Raw genomic sequence first — 19,235 nt, forward strand, 5'->3', positions numbered from 1 at the left:
AAATGCAATTTTCTAACGTTCTGACCTCAAACACAAAAAAAATATTTTGAAAACAACGGCAACACCTACAATATTTTAAAATACATTTTTAAAAAGCCAGAAGCTCATTCTTATCTCTTAAATTTAAATCCACTAAATTTAATCAAGACTTTTTGAAAAAATGGTCCTCAAACTCAGAATTAAAAAAAAAAATGTTATTAGAAAAATTTAAAATTACTTTTTTCCAAACTTATTCTAATAAAATATGAATTTATTTAAAAAAAATGTTTGGCCATAAATATTATCACTTGAATTTCGAAGCAAAAAAGGTAAAATATATCACACTTTTGAAAAAAAAAATGAAAAATTACTTCAATTTCAATGGTTTTTTTTTTATTAAAACTGAATTTTTGCATTGAAATAATTAATTTTCTCAAAGACTGTGGTAAATAGGAACTTTAAATTTTTGCGTTTTAACTTTCAACAGTAAGGGTTATTAAATGAATAAAAAATAATTTTATGTTTAGATGTTGAACTTTAAAAAAAAAAATAAGTTACATTTTTTTTCAAAACTTTTATTAAAAAAAGTTCTTCGAAAATTAAATACTTTTTAATTTTTTTCATAAACCGTAATACATATTGACATTTCCTTTTATAATTTGAAATCATAATAAATGCGGTCAAAAAAATTTGAAAATAAATGCATATTATATTACGACCAAGTTTAAAAAACGACATGTTAAAATTTTTTCAATAATTTTTTTTTTCAAAAATCTGAGTTCAATTACCATTCTTTCAAAAGCCGTTCACTCAATTAACTTAATTTTAATTTTACATATATGACTAAGCTTCTAGCTTTTCAAAAATGTATATTTGAATATTCTAGGTGTTGCCGTTGTGTTCAAATATTTTTTTTTGTGTTTGAAGTCAATTAATAAGAAAATTGCATCTATCGCTTGAACTATGGAAGATTGTCCCTCACTACCATATATTTTTTTTCCTTGAATTTACTAGACAATCTTTTGGCATCAATTAATTTATGAAATTTAAGAAAAATTTTTGAAACAAATTTGTTTTTGTTTACAAAAATCTTCAATTAAATTTAAAAAATCAAAACGGCAACACCGGCAATTTTTAATCTATAGACTTTAAAGTATTTTTAATTACCGACGTTTGAAAAAAAAGATCATCAAAATCTAAGCTGTTCGGCCGGGTTCCCTAATATTGCCAATTTTTGAGCTTTAGTTACTCCACTAGTAAGAAATGTTATGCTTGGGATTTCGCATTGATTAAATTTAAGCAACTCTACTGGTTTACGTATTGAATGAGACTCACCTTGTCTTGTCATTCCGATCGTCGCGAGCCCAACTTCCTCAGTGGATAATCGTCGGCACGTTTAAAGAGTCAGCACAGTTCAATTATTGTCTTATTGCACTTTGATTGACCCAAAACAATATCCGAATGGACAATCAAAGTGAACATTACAATTGAAGTGTGATGAGTTCAACGCACGACGATTTCCTCTGGTAGGTATGGAAGAGGGCACAACAAATTTTACATGGGAGGATTTTTAAGTTTCAAATTGATTGAAAGCGATATTTTTTTGCTCGTCGGTAATTCAATATGTTTTTTATAAAGTTATATTATATATTTTTAAAAGCTAAAAACACAAAATTGGACATAGAACAATTCCTATAAAAATACGCCCCTTCCTAAAATAAAAAGTGGACTTAGAACAAAATATTATAGGACTTAGAACAATCAAGAACACTCAGGTCTCATTTTCAGAAGGCTTTTATTGTTCGATGTCCCATTAAATTATATTGTCTGCTGAAGAAATTTTTTAGACAAGAACGCTTTTTTAATTCGGAAAGAGCACCCTCAAATTAGTAAAACTGCATCATTATCTCATTTTCGGTAAAAAGTAGATTTAGAACAATTTTGCTTTCCGCCGACGATTTGTTAAATTATTTTATTTTGTTTAACTTAAATTTTTTTCATTTAGCCCTGATTTTTCAATCGTCAGTTAGACTATCAGAAGAATAAATGTCAATATAAAAAAAAAACTTTTATTCCTAGGAATAAGCTCTAACTGAGGTTTATCTGACTATTGAAAAATTGGCCCTTAGAAATATAAATATATAGAACAGATTTGTATAAAGAGGGCTCAAGCTTTAGCCAATAGCCTTGATACAAAGCTATGTTTAATTGTGATGTCATCTATTAACATGAGGTTATAGCAATATTGACCTTTCAATTATAAAAATATATTATAATGTTCATTTAAATTGTGTATAACCTTCATAATAATGGCAATAACAGCTTCACAAAAATTCACTTCAATATGACCAAGAAAATATTTGCTAATATAATATTTTGTATTAATCTGAGAAAAGATCTTATTTTATGTTTATTACCATATTTGTAAAATATAAAAAAAACATTAATATTAGTTAACACAATCCGTTCCGAAACCATACTTTAGACTCAGAGATTTTTAGCTTAAATAAACCATCTCGGCCTGTCTAATCACCCCTATCGTTAGTATAAATGAAACGTGACGGCTATTATGTTATTAGAATCTTGTTTTATTAACATATTTTAAAAATTTGTATAAATAAATTGGTGGTATTTCATTTTCTCTATACTCTACTCTTCGTCCATATTCATTTCTGCTTCCAAATTCTCAATATTATCATTTAAATAATGGAAGCATATAAATAATGCTATTGCCAATCCGACCAGTATGTTAACCTAATAAAATTAAATATTAAAAAAACCAAAATCAATTGCGTACTAACAAATATAAGCTTCAATATTATCTTACTGTAAAAAGTGTCTGCCATATGATTGGCATTCTAAAAAATATTCGCATATTAAAGTTATTTTTTAATATTTTTTTCATATCCTTCAATGCAATCCTTTTATCCTCTTCCAAAGGTAATTTTCTTCTTAAGATTTCGATAACGTCTTTTAAAAATTTGAATTTCTAAAAATAAATTAGATTTTAAAACAGAATTTCCAAATAAAATATACTATGACCTACCACACTTTCGAGGCTATAATTCACGAAACAAATGCAGAAATAGTCCCAAAATATGAACACAAAAACTCCAACATTAAAAGCATATAAACTATTTCCAAGTGGTCCTTCCAAAATCAGGTGCCATTTGGAATTATAGTAAACTATGATATAACCTGCTCCTAGCATTGATATTGAATTCATTACGAACAAAAAGAGCATTTGTTTTTGAATGACTTGATTGATATTGCTTGTTGTAGAAACCAATCCTTGTAATTTCCTAACCAAAAGTTGCAAAGTTTCAAGATCTGGGATTTTAATTTCTAGATCAGTTGAGGGCTGTGATGAAAGCTCGACCCCATTCTCTCTCTCAGAATCTTTCTTTCTTATAGGTGAATCGTTTTGGATAACATCATTGATTTTGGAATGGATACTTTCAAGCTCAGATTTAGAAACCAATGAAGCCAAATTAAGCACTTTGAAGGAACAAGCTAATGCAAAATGTGGCAAAAACAAAGCCGAAGCATGCATAATTTGATTCATAGTTGGCAACATAAATTCCATCTCGAACATGATATAAAATGCAAAACCCATATTTATCAGCAAACCAGAAAATAACCAAATAAACGCATTAAGATCCTTCCAACTCCACTTAAAATTTGTTTGCGAAGGAAGTATTTTGATAAAATCATTCAATGCTTTTGTAATGTATCTCATTTCAAAAATCACAAATATCCATATCTTCAGACCCATAAGTAAATGAAACCGAATGATATTGTGTAAAGCTGGAACTATCATCTTAAGAAAACCAAAGATGGACGAATCGAGAAAATGTTCTCGAAAACACGCTGCATACCAAAATGTTAGAAGAATCAAATATATCACAGGAGCTGCATGAAGTTTAAATATTCGAGTTGCAACGCTAAACCATTGAACTTGGTATCCAGCACAAATGAATAAAAAATTAGTGGCGCGTAATATTCGATTGTAATTCATAATGTCTATTGAGGTATGATCGGAAAATGACTGAATGTTAATTTTTAACATTTTTTTTTTGTCTGTTTGAAAAACGGTTACTGATGCGTAAGTGGAATTGATGTTTATCTCTTTAAATGAGCGTGACTATTTCATTTTTTTTTTAAAGCCCATCATTAAATTACAATTTATTGTTTTTTGAGAGATGATAGGAAAAATCTAACTAGAATTTAATTGATGATTTTAATTTATTAACATGAGTTTAACGCAATAGTATGAAGATTTTTCTGAACAAAATGTATATAAACACAAAACAAACTTACTGAATACACCAAAAGAAAGTGTACCTAATTGAATTTAAAAATCTTAAGCATTGTCAATCGGAAAGTCTGTTAGTATCAGGAGCTATAGCCTAAATGAATTGGTAGTCTCACTATTATAACCTTACTTGTTATACACCTTTTCTTTTGTGAAAAATTTATTTTACTAAAAAACGTGATCTACGATTTTGAAAAAAGTGTTATTTTTTCTTAGGAGGTATATCAGTTAGATCGTGACATCCATGTGATTAAACACCAATTTATTTAAGTTATATCCTCATTGGATGCCAAATTAAAACCACTTAATATGAGTAATCAACTGCCAGACTGCCTTTTAAGTTCTTCAGTTGAAAAAAAAAATGTTGCTCATACGCCGCAGTGGTCCTTTAAATTAAAACTTTAAAAAATACATACAAAAGTGACCCAATAATGAAATTAGATGACATTTATTGATCATACCTATTAACTGATTTTCGTAGTTGTTTCAAATTTTGCATGAGCAATGATTGGATTATTAGATACTAATGTATGTACAATGTACATATGTGCAATTTTTCAATAGGTACCTATAGAAGATATAATAAATCTCCCTCATTAATGCCTTGCTAAGTCTATAACGCTCTGGCAATTTGTTATGTTTCATACTATTAGTGTTGCAGATTTTGATATTGTTCTTGAAATTTCTTTAATGCAAATTCGAACACATTTTTTGTAGAATCAAATTACATAAATGCGCCAGCAAATGCCCCTCATTTAACGATTATCCAATTTTTGTAGAATTACATACCTTGACAAATTACATTGAAACAAAAACTTTATATAAAAAAGGAACCAAAATTCTAAACAACTTTGACCTTAACAGTAAAAACATGCGAACTCGTTTATTTTACATGTTTATCATAATACCTTTTTGATCCCGAATTTAATCTTGAAAAAGGGGTGTATCTACGTATTTTCTATTTTTTATGTCAAAAATTCAAAGCAACATACATATAGATTTTTATATATGTAAATTTCTACTCAATCTAATAAAAAAAAATATTAGAATTTTTTTATTCAATTTAAAATTTAACTCAATGCCTTTCAAAAACATACATTTCTTCATAATCAAGGCTGTATCATTTGTATGTTGAAGACGTTTCGCTCAAAATATCTTTTTTTTTTCGAAACATTTTTCAATGTTAAGGTCAAAAGTGTATCAATTAAAAAAAATTTAAAGTCAACTTTGTTGTTTAATACCTTTTAAGGACAATTTATTTTTTATTTACAAACAGAAAGTCAATTCAAAACAAATACTGAAAAAATGCCAATTATTTATGTGAAACTTGTCTACCTAGTTCTCTCTACCTTTAAGAAGATAAGGTAGGTAAGTACCTACTTTATTTTAATAAGATACAAATAAAATCCATAAATAAAAATAGAGGCAGGTACAGGGTAAAATAAAAACATTACCTACAAAAAAAAAAACAGCTGTGCAATCAAATGGAAAAGAGCAAAAGTCGGACAGAGTGCCTCTAGCCTATCGAGTATGGTAGTATGTAAACAACAAAGCGCGGGCGATAGCCTGTAGTCTGTCTCTATAAAGACCTGCTTAACAAGGGTACAAAGTCTAAATTCAATATGTATATCCAACATCTTGATTTATACAAACATAAATATGAGTATTGTAAGAGTATGTCTGTAAACATTATCATGAATACATATAGCAGCATATTCTCAGTTCACACCTCTTTCCATGTAGATACGGGTATACTACTAGTTTAGAGTGGAGCATAGAAAAAAAAACCAATTAAACAATCCACACACGATCGAGAAAAACTGAGTGAGTTTATTTTTAAAGAGAAGTCGGTAATGCAGATTGATTACATTTTAAAGAGCGATACAAACAAACAAAAATTATCACTCACTCAATAGACGATCTTTGAGTAACTAGTGTTTCATGGGGAATGTCTTTTAAAAAATCCCATAAAACACGCCGAAAATTTCCATAAAAAAAAAAACAAACATTAAAACTAAAATGTATCCGATTTTTAATAGTTTGCTAAAATTGATTATTCAAACCTATTTTTTGAAAACTTGAACAAGTTTCTTTAAAAACCTTAAGGCCCAACTATAATAGGCCTAAGGTTAGATGGGCTAGTGTGGAAATGGCATTTGCGAGTGACCGATTACACACAATCCCATAAGCCTGACTATAATACGTTTGACGTTATAATAAAAAAAAATCATGTGCAGGACACACTGATAGAAGTGAAACCTTAAAAATAACTTTTTTTAATAAAAAAAAAAAAAAAAAACCGAAAAAATCTATCTTTTTTTCTTCCATCACCTTTAAATGACAACCTATAATGAATTTTATATCATATGAAAGGAAATTATTTAAGCTTTAAATATTTTCTTCAATTATGTCTGTCCGACATCTAGAAAAAGAGCTAGAATTTTGAAGCCAATCAATTTTCATCCAATAAAGCAAAAAACTCAATATTTTTTTTCTTCCATCACCTTAAATAACAACCTTTTATAAATTTTATAGATTTAATTTGATGTTTCAGTCATATTTGTACGACATCTAGAAAAAATTATTATAATTTTTTTCAAGTATAGTCCTGTTTATTATCTTTCTACAATATAAATTTTATTCATCTATCTATTAAAACAAAAAAGATATAATAAATTTATTTTTACTGTCGCTTTTTCGTTTTATCTTGTTTCAAATCACTACGATACTAAAGAAATTTTCACTTTCACTTTAAAAAAAAAAAACGATCACTTCAACACAATAAAACCGTGTTTTGTGAGACTTCGAATTCCATTCATTAAAAGTCGAATAAAAATACTTACATACTTTGGAATTATTTCACCTTATTTCCAGTACCTAATTGTTGAAATAAATGTATTTCCACAATTAGACTAGGTACTCTAGAATTTTTCGTGAAAATTGCGTTACATCACGGAGAAAAATAACGCCAGGGATAACTAAACTTCTGGTATATTTAATCATTCATAATACACTATTTATCATAATAATACACATAGTTAAATTTACCAGAAATTGGTTAAATATACCAGAAATAAAGTTAAATATACCAGAAGTCAAAATATCCCTGCGTTATTTGCCTTCTGTGTTTACTTAATTCAAAATCAAGGTATTCTTCACTTCATCATAAATTGAGTTTTTTTTTCACCCCTTAAAAAATTCACATAAGGGAAGTTTTTTACTCATCTGAATCACTGAAACACATGGAGCATGGACTTTGACACATTAATGAACTCACTTTATACTCAGGGACGCCCAGTTTAGTGAGTCTAGAAGCAATAAGAATTTCGATTACTTAAGTTAATTGTTTTTTTTTTCCTTCTTTTTTTTTTTTAATTAAATTAAATACACTCAAACCCTCCAAGCACACACATATTGAATGGAGCAAAATCACACAACATCGATTGAGTTTAATAGTTCGAATTTAAACCAAAACATTGCGCCAGCAAGCGACAGTTTGATCGCAGACATAAAGCAAAGTGGAGTATTTGGAAAGAAAAACTTATTATACATTTTATTGAGTAAAATTGTTAAATAAAATTTCAAAAAAATTACACTAGTTACTCAAATTGAATATTACATTTTTGTTTGAATTATTTCATTCAAATTACTACAAAACATTAAAGATAGTACCTATAGGTCTTACTATACTTTATATCGACTACTAAGTTAGTGAAAGTATTTTTATTGATTTTCGTTTATTTTGGATTACGCGTTTGTATCTTTATATTCGCCCAGACAAGGTAAGTTTAAGTTACGGCATTTGCTGGAAATGTTTATTTTTATTTGCCATGCCATATGATGGTTTTAAATTTAAATATTATTTTTTTTTCTTGTATTTCTTGCCTTGTGTGTTTATTTTAATCTTTTGAACCAAACACTACTGAGTGTACTGTAAAGTAGTGTGTTTTGTTGTTGGAGGACAACTTAGGGATTTTCTTCTGGATTTTTCTTTGTGAATTTTTTTTATTTTTGAATACAAATCCTTGTTGTTATGGTTGATAAAGTCTTTGTTTTGTCTACCAACCTACTTACCTTCTTCCTCTCTATCGTTTTTTTTTTTTTTAAATGAAACTAATGAGGAAACAATTTTTCTTATCAAATTAATGAATGAATTCTATTGAGTTCTAAATCGAATACTAATACAAATTTTAAATGAAGCGCATCGATAAGGATAATATACCCTAATAATTTACAAGAAAAATGCTTTCTTTCCGAAGATGCCATAGGAACTACTTGAAATCTTCTTTTGGTTTGAATCGAAAGAAAACAAATTAATTACTTTTTTCAAAGAAAACAGATAAACAAATTCATTAAAACTAATTAGTAAGAATTACATTTGTAAATAGAAAATTGAATGCAAAACATTGAGCACTTACGTTTGCAATGTGATTAGCTAAGAAAATTTAAGTCTTAAATTTTCTTTATATCAAGATATCCAAATTCCATTTTGTATTTTGCATGAACAAATTTGTTCAGAAATTTAAAGCTTTATGTAAAAGATAGTACATATTTTCAAATTTAGGCCAACAATTTTCAACTTTTTGAATTTTTCCAGAAAGATTTATATCAAATTTTATAGATTTGGGTTCATGAAGCTCAAAAATAATATTAGTTTTTTTCTAGCAGCTCTAGTTTTTGAAATATTTAATTTTTCATATTTTAGGAAATTTTCACACTAAAATTTTAAGTTTTCCTTATTTTGGGTGTTTATTAAAATTTTGCAGAAAGATATATACTTATTCATTAAACTTAATGGTCAGTTAGCCTAAAAATCACATTCATTTATTTCTAGAAGCTCTATTTTTTGAAATATTTTAGTTTTACACATTTTGAGGGTAAATTCGTAAAAATTTTATGGTAATGCTTTTTTAACTGTATGTTAACATTTTCCAAAAATTTTTTATCGAACCTAATGCATTTGGGTTCAATTAGCCGAAAAATCACACTGGTTCCTTTCTAGCACCTCTAATTTTTAGATAATTTCATTTTTCACGTAACACGTAATTTCATAAATTTTTTTAGTTTTTCTTATCTCGAGCGTTTTTTGAAGTTTTGGTGGAAATTTATTTCGAATGTAATTTATTTCGGTTCAGTTAGTTAAATAAAAATATATAAAAAAATTTAAATAAAAAAAATATAACAAAATAAAAAAAATTGTATTACATAATTTGTATGTTTTTTTTTTTGTATTAATAATTTTAAAACTAGAGCAGCTAGAAAATATCTAATGTTGTTTTCGGAACCAGCACCCTCCATTTAGAAAGAAATGATAACCAACGGTCTAGAAAATTTTTGTGTGTTGGGCAGGGTTATAATTTAATAATAAAATATTTAAGTTTAATGTAATATGTATTAAAATTAATAAAATAATCCCAATGGGAAAAACAAAATCAATAAACGGAAGCCTATGTTGTTTTCTCTAGAAAGCAACTATGGTTAGGTTATTCATAGTCGTCCCTCAATTCAAGAATGTTAATCACTACCTGAAGTGAGATTTTTTCCCAAAAACAGGAATATGCCATATTACCATTCTCCGATTTTTTAGAAAAAAAAAATTATGGTATCTTGCAAACGATAAAGGAGGTGTATGTATACGTTCTTAAAAAATAAAAAAGGGTTTTAAATTATTTGAGAAGCTATTTTGGGAAATTGGAAAAAATCTCTTTGAAAAATTAATTTCACGAATGTTTTTTAAGTTTTCAAATGACGTGCTATTTAAAAAGAATTTAATATTTTTTTAAATAGCATATCAAAATGCCGTTGCATTCTAAAAAAAACTATTATCCTGAATAGAATATGATTGTTTGTACCTTTAGAAATCATAGAGTATTTGAGAATTGATTTCGAGAATCGGGGTTTATAAATTTGTTGGTCTAATATCTTCACAATCGAAAAAAAATTCTCAAAATAACTACAACTTTTTGTCTGTATGAAAGTTCAATAGATTACTATAACTTATAACAAAAGAAAAAGGAAATGAGCTGAAATTGATAACAAAGGTACAAAGTCTTTGACATTTTATAGAGAAATCAAAATGAACTGCTGATCTGAATGGCAAAAAAATAAGTCAAACAAAAGGTCAGATTAAAGATCAGACGTATGTACATATTGTATGTTCCAGACAAATAAACGCACAGACAATAAAATTTTTTCCTTAAACTAATCTATGATAAAAGTAAGTATCTAACTCATATAAAAAACCTGCTAAAACAATACGCAACAGGTGTATGTATGTATGTAGGTACTATGTACATTTATCTCTCCCGCTTTTGTATTTTTGGAATTAATTATGTGACATAGTTACTATTTTAATTGAATAAAACGTCAGCAAATTATAACTTTCTAACAACAAAGGAGAAGATACAATAATGTTTATTGCATTATAAACCAAGTTTAATAACATTTTTTAATTAAACGCATTTCTATATATATTTTAACTCTTTGTTCCGGAACCATTTTAAGAAGTCGGTGAAATAAAATACCTACATATTTTGAAAGATAAGATTACAACCGCTTATTTAGCTAAAAAATATCTTAGGTGGAAAAACATAGACCTTCATATTTTTTTTTGATATCTTTTTACAAATAAAAAAATACGTAATTTGTTTTTATCTGTCTGACTTTGTTCCTTCATTACAAAAAAATACAAAAATAAAAATATTTGGCTCGCGTTTGCTTCTTATCTTATCGCTGATTCAACGAAAACCCCCAAGTCACAGACATTTTTTTTTTTTGCTTTTGTATTTTTACTAGGTAATATTTTGTTTTTTTTTTTTTTAATCAAAAAGATAAAAAAAATTATCTGAAATTTCCAAAAAAGCTTCGATAAGCAAAAGCTTTCAACATAGGCAGGTAACTTTAATATACCTGCCTTGACGATCATTTAATAATAATAATTTAACCTGAAAGTTCAAAAACTGCAATTTACCGGATAAGGGTTTAATTTGAACTTTGCTCGAAATTTTATATATTGATTGATAAGAAAGTTCAAGGAATTTCTAATAAATTAAAAATGCGCAATATTAGTTACACGCTTCAGTAAATAAATTTTAAAAAAGAAAAAAATAAATAAATTGAATTTGTTTGTTATTTAAATTTGATTTATGTATCTTATTTATTTGATAAATAAAAATAAATATTTGATAAATGATCAAATCAAATTGATATCATTATCAATTCTAATCAAATCATTATCATCGTTATCAATTACTATATTATGTGTCAATTTTGCAAAATTTACACATTCAATTATTATGAAATCAGACCAAACAAATCCCCTAGCTAGTCGTAAACATTCGAGAAAATACTTGGTACATTCATAGTCGTAGGATGATTTTTGATGCCATTATTCTTATCAGCATCATCGTTTTACTTGATGATAATTGCAAAGTACATAATATGTGCTTTTATAGAAAAAAAATGCTTTTTTTCTACGCTTTCCCACTTTAATTAGAAATTTTTGTATGAGTCAGGTGTATTTAAAATTATGATTTCTTTCCTTTTTTTGATGAGCTTTGAAGAAAAAAGAAATAATGTAACATAATTAAAAACAATATGTAAAGGTACGAAAAAACAATTAGCCCAGGGAAATTAGTAATTTAAATCGCATTTTTCGCGGGACAAAATTTTTTTCATGGAATGTGTTCGGGTGGTTGCCCTTATCATAAAAGTCAATTTGTTGGGAAAATTGGAGGTTGGGAACAGCCGCCATCTTGGAAAAGAGATTGGTATCGTTTTTATTGAATAGCTCCATTGTTATTCATTTTAACAAAAAATGACAAAGGTAAGACTTATCAACAATAAAATTATCTAAAAAATGATATACAAAACAATTCCGTGAGTTGATTAAATAAAATTTTACAGTTGGTCAAAGTGCGGGTTTGTATCGCAAGGTTGGGACAAAATGACATTTGTTCATATATCTGACGAACTTTTGATTTGTTTGGATAATTCTTCAAGAATGAATTATAGTACTTATAATTACCTATAAAATGAGCCCACAATCGTTATTGTAACCATCGTATTGTAGAAGTAATCCAACTCCGAAACTCTCCATGTACTAGTCAAAAGTGAGAAAAAAGCTAGTTTTTTGCTAGTAGGCTGAGAAAATTTTGGGAGTAGAGGTTTAACCAAAATACAAGTACGCAGTTTTGCAGCCATACGCGTGTTAATGTCGATTTCAAAGGTCTGACAACTCTAATTTTGTGCTTTATACGGTTTTTGGGGGGTTAAATAACGTAAGTTTTCCAATTAACGTGAGTGGGCAAAATTTATACTATTTGAAATTATAAATATACAAGCTGATGCTCTTTTATTTTTCCTAAATCTAGACACCCCAATCTTGAGGATGTGACCAATAGAACTATATATAAGCCGTTTATACGATTAGGTTTGAGAAGCTTTTTTTGTTTAGATTTTTGTTTGTTTATTTGAATTGAAAAGCCTGATATGGTTAGTTAAAAAAGCTTATATCGTGAGTTCTATTAACCCTATAGCCGAGATTGAGGTGTCCAGATTTAGGAAAAATAATAGAGCATCAGCTTGTATATTTATTATTTCAAATAGTATAAATTTAGCCCATTCACATTAACTGGAAAACTTACGTTATTTAACCCCCCAAAAACCGTATAAAGCACAAAATTAGAGTTGAAATCGATATTAACACGCGTATGGCTGCAAAACTGCGTACTTGTATTTTGGTTAAACCTCTACTCCCAAAATTTTCTCGGCCTACTAGCAAAAAACTAGCTTTTTTCTCACTTTTGACTAGTACATGGAGAGTTTCGGAGTTGGATTACTTCTACAATACGATGGTTACAATAAAGATTGTGGGCTCATTTTATAGGTAATTATAAGTACTATAATTCATTCTTGAAGAATTATCCAAACAAATCAAAAGTTCGTCAGATATATGAACAAATGTCATTTTGTCCCAACCTTGCGATACAAACCCGCACTTTGACCAACTGTAAAATTTTATTTAATCAACTCACGGAATTGTTTTGTATATCATTTTTTAGATAATTTTATTGTTGATAAGTCTTACCTTTGTCATTTTTTGTTAAAATGAATAACAATGGAGCTATTCAATAAAAACGATACCAATCTCTTTTCCAAGATGGCGGCTGTTCCCAACCTCCAATTTTCCCAACAAATTGACTTTTATGATAAGGACAACCACCCGAAAACATTCCATGAAAAAAATTTTGTCCCGCGAAAAATGCGATTTCATGCCCATATTTTGACTAATTTCCCTGAGCTAAATCTAATTTGCTCATAAATCAATGTCTAATAACAAGAACAACGAGTCCAAAAATTTCGAAATTAGTAAAACACTTTGGATTTTTTCTTTAATTAGCACCAATTTTGACAACTTTTTTATGTTGGTATTTATTTTCTCAAAAAATATACTATTTCAGCAAACTTTGTTTTAAAGATGAAATAATAAAAAATTACAATGTTCAACAAAAATTAATACATATTTAATTTTTCGTTTAACCAAAATATACTTTTCTAATAGAATTTTGTATTCTTAATTCGAATCCGAAGTAAAAAAATCAACTATGACCTCACATTTTAAAAATATAATAATTTTAAGATGAGTATTTATCTTCGAAACGTGACGATCGATGGATAGATTCAATGGAAAATAATTTTATAAATGAAAGTTTTTTAACATTAAAAAATAAAGTTGGTAATCCATTTTTAATCATCAATTAAAAATAAAATTAAAAAAAAAATTCATGAAACAGTTTTCAAAAAATTGATTTTTCACAATAAAAATTGAACTTTTTAAAAATCTAAAAATATGCTTTTTGAAAATTTTGTGGCTACAAAGAAAAACGACATAATAAGATAGTTTTTACAACTCTTTAGGATAGCGTTTTGAATGATTGGCTTTCCATTGCAAATAAATGCTTAGCTTATGTCATTTTTCTTTTACCTGTAATTCATATAAACCACTTAAGATAAAAATACGAAAAAAATATGGCAGACGGAATCGCGTATTGTGCATCAGATATTGTAAAAAACTCAATTTCGACATAAGTTGACTAATGTAGTCATTCCTTGTTGCCACAGAATTGTAATATATGAATAATTTGATCTTATTCGTCGGCTATAAAGATGTACACTGTAGCGTATACTTGTTTTTTTTTTTATTTTAATTATTAAGCTTTTTTATTTTAAGCCCACGAAGATAATCAAATTATTTTAATAAAGAAAGTTCAAGAAATTTATTGTTATATTAGGATTACTTAAACGCTATACATGAGCTTTGAAATTGGACAAAACGTTTAAGAGAAATTAAGAAATACAAAAAACGGTTCTATGGCAGGTACCGTTAGTAACGATTAAAAATATGTTTTTTTTTTATCACAATATGCATGCGCACACACATAAAAGCACTGATTACCTATACTTAAAAATTCTGAATGGAACAAATTATACGCTCTATAATAGTTATAAGCAATTTAATGATGGAACTTTTTTTGATTGTGTACTCTACTTGCTATGTAAATAAATAAACAAAATCCTATTTTATATTTCATTCTTGAAATAGTCATAAAAAATAATTTGGAGTAATCCATGCTAACTGATACCGTCAGAACTGAATTTTGTTGCTCACACTTGGTAGAGTAACGCCTTTTTCAATTGTCAACTGGCCAAATCAAGTAATCGAGTCTTATAACGTTAAAGTAACCTTCCTTTTAACAAATTCTTTATCATTTTAAAAACGCATGGTGATAAGAAAAACTAAAAAAATAGTAGGTATAAAATTATACTCAAAACGTGAAAAATGAAAATATCTAAAAATTAGAGCTAATAGAAAGGAACCAGTGATTCTTAGGCTTAGTGAACCCAAATGTTGTTATCATACAGTTAAAATAAGAATTACTTTAAAATTAGTACGAAACTACCCCCAAAATGAGAAAAACTAAAATATTTCAAAAAATAAAGCTCCTAGAAATAAATAAATTTGATTTTTAGGCTTAATATAAATTTTTCTAGAAAGTTTGATTAAACGCCCAAAATAAAGAAAACTAAAAAATTAGTATGAATACTCCCCCAAATATGAAAATTTAAATATTTCAAAAACTAGAGCTGCTAAAAAGAAACCAATATGATTTTTGAGATAACTGAACCTATCAGTAAAAGTACGGAGTTTGAGGACCAAACAAAAAACTCGAATGAAAACAAATTATATATTTTTCAATTTCATTATTTATTCAGTTTTTTATAAATCATTTACATAAATTCAACTTTGACTTTTATCAACAACAATTAGCCAGGTGGCCATTGCATTTGTCGGCCACCGATAAAGTGCAAATGCAAATGATACACAGATTGTGCTCCATGCTTACCATCGTTAATGACAACACGAAAACCTTCTTCCATACCCAATTGCTTGGCTACAGTTTTACCTACAATCATAAGGTGACCTGCAAAAGGAATTCAGTTTTATGAAAGTTTCTATCGATATTACAAATTATTTCAAAAATTACCTAACAATTCAGCATCTTCAGCACCAGCAAGTGACAACTGGGCAATAGGTTTCCTTGGAATCACTAGAAAGTGAATTGGAGCTTGGGGATTTACATCATGAAATGCTACACACTTTTTTATAAAGATACAAATTGAATAGATCAAAGTTCTATTAGAAAAAAAATTCAATCGTCTCTCACCTTTTCATCCTCGTGGATGAATTTGCAGGGAATTTCTTTGCGCAATATTTTACCAAATATTGTATCCTCATTGGCAGCAGTTCCTGCTGCCGCTTGAGCTTTTTCTACTTCAGACATTTTATAGTTTTAATTAATTAAATAAATTATTTTATTTCTGCAGCAGCCGGTTTAGTACAAAGAAAAATTCAATTTGATTAAAAAATTGAAACGTCAAATGGAGATGACGCGTTCAGTGCGACATGTGGTGAGATAAGACTAGACTACCGTGGTGAATAGTTGATAGTGACACGTACAGTCAGTCACTAAATTTATATTAGTTTTAGTTTATTTGTTAGTGTTTTTTATCGGAGTTTAATTTTATTCATTTAGGATAATTATGTTATTTGTACGGAGAATTGAAAAATATTTGGTTAAGTACTTCTATTTAGCCTAGTTAATTCACTGTTATGATTATTTTTCCGATAAGCCATTTTGAATAGATCTTGTTTTAAAAATAAAAAATGTTCACTGTGGCGTATACTTGTTTTTTTTTTTAATTTTTATTTTTAAATTTATTTATTTTTAGACAACTGTTTTTTGAAGTAGACATAACAACAAGCTTGTTTGTTTATTTTAAAATTGAAAAAAATGTAAACATTAGGTTTTTCGTGTGTGATCTATTGTCACGAGCCGGCAAGAAATATTACTGTCGAATGTTATGTAGGATTCTATCTTTTTCCACTAAACAGGTAGTCAAGGGTTTTAGGAGATTTCCAGAGAGAAAATTGAAATTATTTTTTTAGGATCAAAACTAACGGTACTTGCTATAATGACCAAAATGGAAAAGTTTTTCTCCAAAACGGATTTTGATAAAAAAAATACGATTACTGTGGCAAATAAGAACTTTTTTCCTCTTAAAATACAAATAATATTTTTGAACCATTTTTAATGGTACCTGGCACAGAACCGATTTCCTGCTTTCTGAATTTTTTCATTAACCATTTTACCGATTTCAACTAAAATTTTTAGTAATTTAAACAAAAAATTAACTTAAATTTTCAAAAATATCAAATTTGAATTTTTTAATACAGAAGAATGAAATTTAGTTAAAATATTTGGAAATTAATTTCTTCAAAATGGCATACCAATTTTTTTTTTAAAGTTTTTCAAAATTTTTAAATACAAAAAATTACTCCAACAATTTTCCAAATAAAAATCTAATAATTCTTTTTTATACAAAAACACAAATGGCATACCTACTTCATTTGCAAATTAAAACGATTTAAGAACGTATTTTTGTAATTTTAAAAACACTTTTTTAACTTTTTTACTTTTCTTATAAAATTAATGATAAAATTTAATTAAAACTTTTTTTTATTATAAATGCCTTAGAAAGCATTAACATTCTAAACAACTTTTCTTGCATATTTTTAACTAACAATAAACCATGATCTTTAATTAATTTTAAATTTAATTTAATTTTTGTTTACATTTTCTATTTCTAGTTTCAATCATGGATGCAGTAAAAACTTTTTTCGCCACTAATAAAACATCATACGCAAACAGTAAACAACAAACAGGATATGGTGGTCCTAACAGCAATGTTGTATCTAATACTATTGGTGGTGGTAATTCTGATGGGAAAATAATACACGATATTAAAAGAAAAGACAGTGATAGCTATTTTTATATAATGTAAGTTTAAACAAAAACAAATTAAATAATAATTAGATACTTTATTTTGTTTTTATTTTTGCAATTTTTCTCATGTAAAATAAATACTAAAATCTAACCAATATAGCTTTGTTTTTAAATTTCCAAATAATCTCAAAAAATTCTTTTTTGTTCAAGTTCTTCATTTATTCTTTTTAATTTAAAAAATATTGTTACGCAAGATGTCTGGGAATTTCACACATTTTGTTGCTGTGTAAACATACAACTCAGTTTAAATATTTCAATTTAAATATTAAAACAGCAGTTATTTGCGTGCTATAAATAACATTTCCGCCTTAAAATATAAATATAATGCCAATCAACAAATTTAATTGTGGGCCACACACAATAAGAAACTACTTGTTTTGTTTGTTTAGTAAAAATAAGTTAAGCTGAGTAAACTAAGTGAAATAAAATAAAATGTTAGCTCAGACATTGCTTATAAGAACTTCGAGACTTAATTTTATATTTTTAACTTTGTTTACATTTAAAAACAAATAATTTTATGATAATTTTATTTTTTATCTTCTAGGTGGCGATCTTAACTTAAAAATCATGATGATCACAACACATTGGATGTTTACTTAATTTTAAAAATAACTAAGTGATACTAGTTTATAGATTTAGATTTTTTTTTCAAAAGGAAATAGATGTAAGACAAATATTTTTATAAGAAAACAAAAAAAAAAAAAGAAAAAAATAAGCCATTTTGAATTTTAATAATTTTTCCATTAAAATGGATATTTTATTAATATCAATTTTAATGTGGACAATATTTTTAATTATATTTGGTCCAATTATTTTTATTTTGTGCATTTATCTACCTGAAATTCCTTTTCGAATTATAAGATATTGTCGATTGACGTGATTAAAACAAATATACATAGTTTCTTAAGATATGTAGATTATAATAAAGAAAATGATTGGTTTTATCAACAAAAAAATATGTTGAAATCAAAAAATAAATTTTATATTATAAAAACAATATTGTTTTAATTTGTGCTTGTTTGAGGCAGTGCACAGTGGGTCCCGCCATAGGTCAAAAATAAAAAAAGTAAATGTCAATTTTTTAAAATCCAATGTTTAAACAACGTTTTACAATCTCCCATCGAACCAAAACCAAACAAAAATTTGACGGTTACCCTTTTTTTCATTTCTTAATAGCCATTCAAAGTCGGCATATAAAAAAAGATACAGTTTTTTAATTGCTGCAGTTATAAGGTGTGAACTTGCGATAGTGATAGCGGGTGTTAAAAATTGTGAACAGTATTAAATTGTTATGGATATTAAACGAGAAGGTTAATACTTTCTAAAAATTTTAACCATTTTTATTTAGCTCAATTTTCATTAAATTAGAGATTTAGTTGGTTTGCCTTCGAGTGCCCTCTACAATTTAAGTTCTCAAATGAAGAATACCGTCCTACCTTTCGAAGCGACTCCGCCGTTTTTTCCCCTTTTTTCCCCTTTTCGAGTAATACGAGTTTAAATGACGATACACGGAAAAAAAAAATTACAACGTAAAA

The 19,235-nt window shown here is 27.3% G+C and overlaps 2 protein-coding genes and 1 long non-coding RNA gene across 3 annotated transcripts; 1 reads left to right on the forward strand and 2 right to left on the reverse strand.

Annotated features, from left to right (window-relative positions):
* Positions 1-2,612: 2,612 nt before the first annotated feature.
* Positions 2,613-3,997, reverse strand: LOC129912530 (uncharacterized). Its single transcript, XM_055990822.1, has 3 exons — positions 3,026-3,997; positions 2,807-2,968; positions 2,613-2,733 (listed from the first exon to the last, which is right to left on the reverse strand). Exons 1-3 carry the CDS (start codon positions 3,995-3,997, stop codon positions 2,629-2,631), a joined length of 1,239 nt encoding a protein of 412 aa, XP_055846797.1. The 3' UTR covers positions 2,613-2,628.
* A 3,774-nt stretch (positions 3,998-7,771) lies between these two features.
* On the forward strand, positions 7,772-18,611 carry LOC129905150 (uncharacterized). Its single transcript, XR_008770552.1, has 3 exons — positions 7,772-8,076; positions 17,505-17,694; positions 18,245-18,611. It is a non-coding gene; the product is annotated as an uncharacterized LOC129905150 (long non-coding RNA).
* On the reverse strand, positions 15,544-16,222 carry LOC129905149 (adenosine 5'-monophosphoramidase HINT1). The gene is made up of 3 exons (XM_055980552.1): positions 16,021-16,222; positions 15,841-15,952; positions 15,544-15,777 (listed from the first exon to the last, which is right to left on the reverse strand). Exons 1-3 carry the CDS (start codon positions 16,135-16,137, stop codon positions 15,620-15,622), a joined length of 387 nt encoding a protein of 128 aa, XP_055836527.1. The 5' UTR covers positions 16,138-16,222; the 3' UTR covers positions 15,544-15,619.
* Positions 18,612-19,235: the final 624 nt, after the last annotated feature.

Source organism: Episyrphus balteatus, chromosome 1 (genome assembly GCF_945859705.1).
Source record: "Episyrphus balteatus chromosome 1, idEpiBalt1.1, whole genome shotgun sequence".
Classification (NCBI taxonomy): domain Eukaryota; kingdom Metazoa; phylum Arthropoda; class Insecta; order Diptera; family Syrphidae; genus Episyrphus; species Episyrphus balteatus.

What these genes read in the sequence shown, in the direction of transcription:
- LOC129912530 (XM_055990822.1), bottom strand. Translation starts at nt 3,997, where the DNA reads ATGAATTACAATCGAATATTACGCGCCACTAATTTTTTATTCATTTGT. An exon ending in ATTATAGCCTCGAAAGTGTG is followed by an intron (nt 2,969 to 3,025) that starts GTAGGTCATAGT and finishes ATTTATTTTTAG; the next exon opens with AAATTCAAATTTTTAAAAGA. An exon ending in TATGGCAGACACTTTTTACA is followed by an intron (nt 2,734 to 2,806) that starts GTAAGATAATAT and finishes TAATTTTATTAG; the next exon opens with GTTAACATACTGGTCGGATT.
- LOC129905149 (XM_055980552.1), bottom strand. Translation starts at nt 16,137, where the DNA reads ATGTCTGAAGTAGAAAAAGCTCAAGCGGCAGCAGGAACTGCTGCCAAT. An exon ending in TCATCCACGAGGATGAAAAG is followed by an intron (nt 15,953 to 16,020) that starts GTGAGAGACGAT and finishes TTTATAAAAAAG; the next exon opens with TGTGTAGCATTTCATGATGT. An exon ending in TGAAGATGCTGAATTGTTAG is followed by an intron (nt 15,778 to 15,840) that starts GTAATTTTTGAA and finishes TTCCTTTTGCAG; the next exon opens with GTCACCTTATGATTGTAGGT.